At 36.1% G+C, this 9,767-nt stretch overlaps 1 protein-coding gene across 1 annotated transcript; it reads right to left on the minus strand.

The window, feature by feature from the left end:
* Positions 1-4,130: 4,130 nt before the first annotated feature.
* On the minus strand, positions 4,131-5,257 carry LOC125777043 (uncharacterized). The gene is made up of 2 exons (XM_049450871.1): positions 5,048-5,257; positions 4,131-4,967 (listed from the first exon to the last, which is right to left on the minus strand). The coding sequence occupies exon 2, from the start codon at positions 4,956-4,958 to the stop codon at positions 4,302-4,304; it is 657 nt and encodes a 218-aa protein (XP_049306828.1). The 5' UTR covers positions 4,959-4,967; positions 5,048-5,257; the 3' UTR covers positions 4,131-4,301.
* Positions 5,258-9,767: the final 4,510 nt, after the last annotated feature.

The raw sequence follows: 9,767 nt of genomic DNA on the forward strand, positions 1-9,767 counted from the left end.
GATTAGTCATGGTCTCTGCTCCATTATTTTCTGTACGAACTGAACATGGTAATCGAAAGTCCCTTAGGCTTTTGTCATTTAATTGCATCAGTTTATTTTATATTTGTATCAGACCTTGGTTGTAAATTTCCGCATTGTATGGTAAGGTGAAGTTTAGATTTTGCTGTCTGATTCTGTGTCTAATATCTTCACATAAATTGTCTTTGAAAATGTCCCATAATTTTAATGGTTCCGATGGCTGACAAAATAAAAGTATGACTACAAACAATTCTCTCAGTTGTTGTGAACATTGAGAAAGCAAAGCTTCTCTCAGAGTATTTTCCCAATGATCATCGTTTTCTAGCAAACCTCTAGCACGGCAAGCAGCTTGATATGTTTCTTTGAGAACTCCGTCAACGGTTTTCAAGTACTGGAATGAGGTTGGGTCCCGTACGTGATGTAGCAACATCCTAAGATAGAAACACTCGGATTGAGAAGGATGGACACAGTAGACTCTGCCTAAAGCTGCATCTGTTTTATTCCTGGATGGCCAACTACGTTCTCCCCACGCTTCCTTCTTGTGAACTTATTATTGGCCCATGTATAGTATTGCGGGACTTCGTGGTATAGAAGTGTTTTTGCGAATTCATCTTCATTACATAGCTCAAAAAAAGCCAGCAAAGTTGTTTTACGTGGATTTTGGGCCACTTGTTCTGCCGTTTCTGCGGTAAAATACACCCTTTGGCCATTTTCTAAGTGAACAGCTAACTGCAAGACTGTAGGATGTCGCTCGTGGATCGGAAATTCCAATATTCGCCAGGCAGCTTCGGAAGTTCTTATGTAGCGGCCATTCACGTAGTTTTCCACTTCATCATTTGGGTTTCTGACGCCAAATGTGGCTTGATCCGATCCTTTATTTATGTATTTACAAATGTATTTGATGGCTTGAACTGAGTGACAGTACTCAACATTTATGTGAGCATTGAACGTCCTGCACAAAAGTGGAGAATAAGGGACAATCCAGCTATTATCTATAGTAAAATTACTGCCTCTGATATTGAGCGAAGCGCTCTGACCTCCATTTGCGGCATCACGACGACGATATACTGGATATCCGTCATCTCCGGTTTGATTTTCGTTGACCAAACGTCGCGGGTATTTTTTTGTGCAAATTCCGTTTTTCATACATGGTGCTGTTAAGTTATGTTCTCCGCATGGTCCGTGCACCATATTTTTAGTTACGATATCGTACAATATTGGATCGTTTTGTTGGTTGGGAAGTTCCGCAACTATGACCCTATCAATGTCGTCTGGTTGGATTTTTGTCTCTAGCCAAAACAGCATATGACAGTGTGGTAAACCTCGCTTCTGCCACTCCACACTCACCATGTAACATTTCACTTTGCCGAATATTTCATCTTTGTTGAATAATTTTATGAATTTCTTCATTTTTAAGTGAAACACCCTTGAAATGATGTCATGACGATCGAAAGATCGCTGACCAGGTAGTAGTTCCGCTTTAATTTCAGGCCATTCATACATATTATAGAAATCGTCACGAACCATTTGCCAAACACTATACGAAGGAAGACAATGTATGCTATTGCAAAGACATTCCAAAGAGTTTGGTCAACCATATGATTCCGAGGAGTGGCGATTGTTCATAGACAGCAATAAACTGAGCTTGAAGGCCGTATTACTGCATAATGGCAACAAAAAGCCCTCGATCCCGATCGCGAAGCAGTAAACACGAAGGAAACATACGAGGTAATGGAGAAATTGTTAAAATTCATCAAATATGAAGAGCATGATTGGAAAATATGTGCCGATCTTAAAGTCGTTGGAATGTTATGCGGTCTACAAAGTGGCTACACAAAACACTGCTGCTTTCTCTGCAAATAGGATAGCCGAGCTCGTAAAGACCACTATTGCATTAAGGATTGGCCGGAAAGAGTTGAATTTACAATTGGTGTGGATAATATCAAATACATCCCACTTGTAAAGAAGGAAAAAATCATTCTTCCGCCATTGCACATCAAGCTCGGCCTCATTAAAAATTTTGTTAAGGCGTTGGACAAAGAAGGCAAAGGCAATTATTTGCACCCCTACTTTACACACTACATACGCATATACGAATACATTGACTTTGCGCGACTTGGATATATTTCTTTGATCATGTACAACTTTCCTATTTATCCATGGATTTTGTTCGTTAGTAGCTTAGTTTTTTATAAAGAAACAGGACTTCATATAAAATAAAAAAAGAATTTAAAAATATCTTTTGTTTTAAAATTTTTTCCTTGCCAAAGTTTATTATACTCTCGCAACAAAGTTGCTAAAGAGAGTATTATAGTTTTGTTCACATAACGGTTGTTTGTAAGTCCTAAAACTAAGAGTCAGATATAGGGTTATATATACCAAAGTGATCAGGGTGACGAGTAGAGTTGAAATCCGGATGTCTGTCTGTCCGTCCGTCCGTCCGTCCGTCTGTCCGTCCGTCCGTCTGTCCGTCCGTCCGTGCAAGCTGTAACTTGAGTAAAAATTGAGGTATCATGATGAAACTTGGTACACGTATTTCTTGGCTCCATAAGAAGGTTAAGTTCGAAGATGGGCAAAATCGGCCCACTACCACGCCCACAAAATGGCGGAACCCGAAAACCTATAAAGTGTCATAACTAAGCCATAAATAAAGATATTAAAATGAAATTTGGCACAAAGGATCACATTAGAGAGGAGCATATTTGGAAGTAATTTTTTTGGAAAAGTGGGCGTGGCCCCGCCCCCTACTAAGTTTTTTGTACATATCTCGGAAACTACTATAGCTATGTCAACCAAACTCTATAGAGTCGTTTCCTTCCGGCATTTCCATATACAGTTCAAAAATGGAAGAAATCGGATAATAACCACGCCCACCTCCCATACAAAGGTTATGTTGAAAATCACTAAAAGTGCGTTAACCGACTAACAAAAAACGTCAGAAACACTAAATTTTACGGAAGGAATGGCAGAAGGAAGCTGTACCCAGGCTTTTTTTAAAAATTGAAAATGGGTGTGGTTCGCCCACTTATGGACCAAAAACCATATCTCAGGAACTACTCGACCGATTTCAGTGAAACTCGGTTTATAATATTTTTTTAACACCCTGATGACATGTACGAAATATGGGCGAAATCGGTTCACAACCACGCCTTCTTCCAATATAACGTTATTTTGAAATCCATCTGATGCCTTCTCTGTATAATACGAGTATGTATATACATTAGGAACCAAAATAAAAAAAATATGTAAATGACGGATAATGAAATCTCGATTATCACCTTATCATGCGAGAGTATAAAATGTTCGGTGACACCCGAACTTAGCCCTTCCTTACTTGTTTTTTTTTTAATTTTTTCATAAAAAAATTTAAAAACACGAAGTTATTAATCAATTTCTCAGAAATTATAAGGCCTATGGAAAAATGAAGTAGACAATATTTTTAGGAAATTTCATTCACTTTTAGTTTCTATAATAAGATTGCTCAACTGGTCAGTGAGATATACATGATTAAATGAAGACACCTTTTTTTTTTGGTCGAATAACGGTAAATTGCAAATATCTCAAAAACGTATCCATAAAAAAAAAAATTAACTCGATTTTCGAAATCAGCGAGCCATTTCACATACAAATTGGATAGTGGCATCCGTGGAACAAAAAACAAATTCAAATTTGTGATCCAGTGTTATTTGTCAAAAGATTTTTTATTGGCTGTGGTGGTTCTTGAATATTGGGGATAATAACTTTTCCAGAAGCACAACACATACCATTAGTTTCATCGACCCATTTTTTGGCAGAACACTTAGGGCAAATCTTATTCATGTCGCCGATTTGGACGGAAGACTGTTGAGCATAATCAATCTGTGGATCGTATTTAACCCTAGAATGGTAAACATATTTTTTTGCTCTTTAATGGTAATCTTCGCCTGTGAGGCGACTTTTATAAAAAACCCATATTTTACCCTTGACAAAACAAAAATTTATTAAAACAAAAACAAAAACGTATATATTACATGCTTGGTAATAAAAATAAACAAGAAACAATTCATTTTTTAAATATCTTAAATATTTTATTGGCAGCATTTATGGATCACATATTTTATTAGTAATATGAATAGATCTTTTACAAAAAAAATATAAAAAATTAAAAAACAGTTTGAGATCAAAAAAAAAACTTCAGTGTCTTGTAGACCTTATATCTAATTAACATATTAAAAAATAATATAAATCTTAAAACTTAAAATAAATTCTGCAAGACAAAATAAAATTTGTGGGTTTTCCACCTACTATTTCAAATCACAAATAGTAGGGTCAAACAGTTCAACAGTTGACAAGTGATTATTTTTTAACGCACCACTCATGATAAATATACCGATAAGAGCACGAAGCTCTTCTATTGTTACCTGTGATGTAGTGGTATTCTGAATTGTATACTTGGTAGCTGCTTGGTCAATATATTCATTAGTGCGTAAGAGTACTTCATCCCTCAATTCTGTAGTAAAAAACAGTTCAAAACACTTCAAGGGATCTACTATACCCTTGGCTCCTTCTTTTGGCCCTGGCATAATATAAACTATGTTTCTCGAAGGAGTTCTGTTCGATACTTTTGTTGTCGAAGACGGTTCGGAAGACCATATATATTTGTTCTTACCCCTCATAACCGATGCCGATGGCGTAATTATCCAGTTCTCACAAGCCAATTGTTCGCCATTTTGCGACGTGTCTACAGCTTCATGAACATGAGTCGGTGTGGATTGTATATTGACATCAATTTCATTAGATACATCAATATACTGCATGTCATCGTCGAAATCATCGACGTAAGTGGGATCAGCCACACTATCATCTGAATCGATATCTACACCCAAATCGTCATCAAGTTCACTTCCATCAAGCGATATCTCCTCCAGCCATATGAGTAACTGCACATCAGGAGGAGCCATCTCTAAAAACTATAAAAATTACACAAAAACTCAAAATTTTAGCAAAAAAACCAAACAAATGCGCAAACGAATATGTACACAAAAAGTACCTTTATTGGTAAACTTCGCCTCAGAGGCGACACACGTATCTATATATAACCAACGCAACGCAGCAAATCAAAATACGTCTGTGCCCAAGCTCGTACAACACTCAACTGAGTTGGCACGAGCGCACGCCTTAATACGAGTGAACAATCAGGAAATATTGCAAAAAAAAAAAAAATTCTTCGCCTCACAGGCGGTGTTTACCATTCTAGGGTTAAAAGCCGATCTGTTACTGTGAGCTACAACTCGATTGCGAACTCTAGCTCTTGAAGTCTGTTGTCGTTCTCTCTGGTCTTGAAGGCGTTGGGAACGCTCAGAGCTTGATTCCCTAGTGCGGGATTGTATACTTCTGAAATTTTGCTCTTCAAGCCGCTGCAAACGCTCAGTACTTGACTCTCGCGCGTGCACATGAGAAGTTCTTAAATTTTGTTCAGCTAGGCGCTGCGAACGCTCAAGACTGGACTCCCGCGCGCGTCTTTGAGAGGTTCTCATGCTTTGTTCAGCGAGCCGTTGCGAACGCTCGGTACTCGACTCTCTGGCACGCGATTGCGCCACATATTCTCTCTGACTTAAAAGACGATTTATAGTTTCAGATGAAGATTCTTTATTTCGACATATTTTTGTGGCCCTGGCATGGGAATTATTTCTAGAAAGTTGAGATCTTGATCTTTTGGGCATTTTTTTAAATGATAAAAGAAAAAAACACCTTTAAACTAATCTTTGAGGTTCTTACAACTACCTACTATAACAACATACAAAACTACAACCTATTTATTAAAATTAAATCATAAAACTTATTCAATTCATTTCTTAGGATAACTAAATGTACAATATCTGTGCTATATATATGGGTCTAGATCTGAAAAGAACTTTTTGAATGGGTTTAGTTACCTACTAAACGAAGTATTATCAAGCGACAATTTTTTTTAATTCCGCACACGACCATTCAGTAGGGAGCCGACCGCGCGAGTGATCTTAACCAAAGAATGTTTAATAACACTGCATATACATATAATACATATGTATGTACATTATTGCAACATTGAGATCAACATTCTCATTGAAATCAATATTCTCATTTCTCTCTTCTATTCTTATTTTGGCGCAATTTCACACCAATTTATTGCTTTTTAACCATTTCCAATTATTACAACAGTTTTAGCCGTTAAAAATTAACCAATCCAAAGCATACTCTCTTTCATTGGATTTTGGCATATCCATAAAGTCAACATTCTCATTGAAATCAGTATTCTCATTTCTCCTATTCTTATTTTGGCGCAATTTCACCCAATCCAGGGCATTGAATTTTTGCATACATATTGACATTGACATTTTTCATGTTATTTATTAATGTGGTGTAGTTTGTCGTGTTCCTTCATAAAGTGGTGGAAAATTTGGGTAGGGGAGTATATATCGCTTTTATTGTACGTATACCACAATAAATTCTCTACTTCCAAAGTTGGCTTTGGTGCTGTGTGCTTAGCTGATCAACATTTTGCAACTCCAAATATTTTGTTCGGGTTCAAAGCCTACATGAACTTTTAAAATATGTATATATTTTTTGACATTTTTGTTTTTCTATTTAATTTTATTTTATTTCCATTTTAATTACTATTTATTTGATTATTTGCCCTATAATTATTTTTTTGTAATACACATTATTCAAATTTTCCCTTATGCGCATATCAAAGAACATCTGCGTGGGCAATTTCTATAGAGTAGTACCCTTATAGTGTGGTGTAGTTTCTCTCATACATTTTCTGTTCTCATGTTCCTTTATATCGTGGTGCACGCAATTGACAAGTTCCCTTGTAGAGTAATTCGAAATTTTTTCGATTACTCTTCGAAATTTTTTCGATGTTCCCTAATGCCAAATAACATTTTAGCACAGCTAACATTTGCTCCTTCTTATTATTATACATTCTTTGTCTTAACCCTGACGCCTACAACTCTACAACGCATAGTTCGCCGCCGAGCGACTTTTAAAAATTTTTAACTCGTGATATCTTTTGAATGGAATGTCAGAATCTAATAATTCAAAAAGTTATATAAAGGTTTTGAAGCGATCTTAAATAATAAATCATCGATAAGGATCAATACTAAGGTATAAATAAAGAGCCTTTTCAAGTAGTGGTATTTAAATTAAATTTTTTATATAAAATCGCTTATTGTGACAAAACTATATAGTTAGAGGTATGATGTCGCGACGTTTTTTGTAGATAATGATAAGTTCTACAAAATTGTAGTATACACTTGTTATATCTTCAATCGTTTTCGCAGCATTCGCGATTAAAGAAAGTTTTTTGGTATTTTTTTTACATTATCGGAGTTTTGGTAAGGAACCCTATTTTTTTTTAACTAAATATAGCCTATGTCACTCAGGGATAGTATAGCTTTCCAACGGTGAAAGAATTTTTGTAGATAATGATAAGTTCTACAAAATTGTAGTATATCACTTTGTTATATCTTCAATCGTTTTCGCAGCATTCGCGATTAAAGAAAGTTTTTTGGTATTTTTTTTACATTATCGGAGTTTTGGTAAGGAACCCTATTTTTTTTTTAACTAAATATAGCCTATGTCACTCAGGGATAGTATAGCTTTCCAACGGTGAAAGAATTTTGCAAATCGGTTCAGTAGTTTCGGAGCCTATTCAAAACAAACAAACAAAAAAACAAACATTTCCTCTTTATAATAGTATTAGTATAGAAAAACAAAATAACACACTTCAGTTAATTTCGGTTAGTTAGTCTTAAAAATAGAATTCAGGAATATTGTATTATCTACGGTTTTGGGTGCAAGTCGATTTCTTTTATCAGTTATTAAATTGCCTGCAAAGGAAAATACACGTTCAGACGCCGCACTACTTGCAGGTATAGTTAATATTTTAAGTGCAACTTTGATATGCGCGGAAAGTTAGTTTTATGTTGCTTCCACCATTGAATTGCGTCAAAGTCATTATCGAATTGTACTCTTTCTGTAAAATATCGATCTATCTCATCTTCGATACGTTCCAGCGCGCCCATGTTTGAAATATTTGGACAAAAGAAGTTCAGGTCATTTGCAGGTGAAGACGCATTTGATGTTGAAGTAATTGGTGAAGATGGAATTTGTGGGGTCTCATTGTGTTCGGAAGTGTAAAACTCAATATTGCCTGATATCTCCTCAATGCAGAAATGCTTCACAGCTTCAATATCGACATTTCTCATAGCTTTTGCGGGAGGATATAAATAAAGGTGCGTGGAGTCCCTACGCGCGGATGAAGTTATACTTCGTAGTGATATTCAGAAATGCATATCATTTAGTATAAAAGAAAACTAGGAAACTTAAATTCACATTTTATAAATTTATTATGTGTTTGTATGCTTGTGCATTATTTGCTCGGCAATGCATGCAAATAAACTGTCAGTGTCAAAAGAAAGTGTACACTTTCTTCCCATACATTTGACTCTTTATTTCAGTATAAAAAAATTAAAATTTTTTCAAATCAATTTTCATTTACAAATGATTAGATAGTGTTCTTAAAAAAATTAACAGCAATCCAAAAAAACTCTACAACAACGAAGGCAACCAAAACAAAACCAGTATATCACGCGTCAAAACAAAGTGTACAGTTTGCGAATATTTAAAAAAATTAAAAGCTAATACTTCGTCTGTCTTCCCTTTGCTCTGATAACTGCTTCCAACCTCCTTGGCATTGATTCCACTAAGTTGGACACTACTTCCGGGGAAATTTTTGACCACTCCTCTTGTAAAATTTCCTTCAGAGAATTTTTGCTGGTTATACTTCTTTTTCTTATTTGCCGGTCCAAATGTTCCCACAGATGTTCAATGGGGTTGAGGTCCGGTGATTGTGGAGGGTGATCTAACTGTTTAGGTGTACGGTAGAGCAACCATTTCTTCACTATTTTTGCCGTATGCTTAGGATCGTTATCCTGTTGGAAGATCCAGGATTGATCTAAGCCCAATTTCTCAACGCTGGGAAGCAAATTTTCTTTTAAAATGTTTAGGTAATCTGTTTTGTTCATTGTGCTATCAATAAACACCAGCGTTCCCACTCCACTTGCCGCCATGCACCCCCAAACCATCACCGAACCCCCACCATGCTTTACAGTGGATGTAATGTTTTTCTGTTCAAACTCTTGATTTTTTACTCTCCAAACTTTAGTACATTTTTTCTTCCCGAAAACTTCGAACTTGCTTTCATCAGAAAAAATTACATTATTCCAGAACGATTTGTCTTTAGTTTTGTATTTTTCCGCAAATTCCAGTCGTCGCTTTTGATTCTTTGTAGAGATATGTGGTTTTTTTCTCGGTACCCGGCCATACAGACCATTAGCATGCAATGCTCGCCTGATCGTGCTGGCACTAACGTTAAGTCCGGATATTCTGGATACTTCTTCAGACATTTTGACAGCACTGACAGTTGGATCCACCTTCGCAGCTCTCACAATTGACCGTATTTCTGTGGCACTAAGCCGTTTTGGCCTACCCGAACGTGGTCGATCTTCTATTTTACCAAACTTTATTTGCTTATCAATAATTTTTTTCACTGTGTTATGACTTCTTCCAATTATTAAAGCAATTTCACGTAAGGATTTTCCTTCCTTCTTAAAATTTACCACTAATTTTCTTATATCAGGTGAAGTTTGCTTGCCCATTGTCCAATTGATGTGCACTCCGCTAATTTCCAAACGCAAATAATATCCAATCGGCACAAGGATACT

The sequence above is a fragment of the Bactrocera dorsalis genome, chromosome 3 (assembly GCF_023373825.1).
Source record: "Bactrocera dorsalis isolate Fly_Bdor chromosome 3, ASM2337382v1, whole genome shotgun sequence".
In the NCBI taxonomy this organism is placed as follows: Eukaryota; Metazoa; Arthropoda; class Insecta; order Diptera; family Tephritidae; genus Bactrocera; species Bactrocera dorsalis.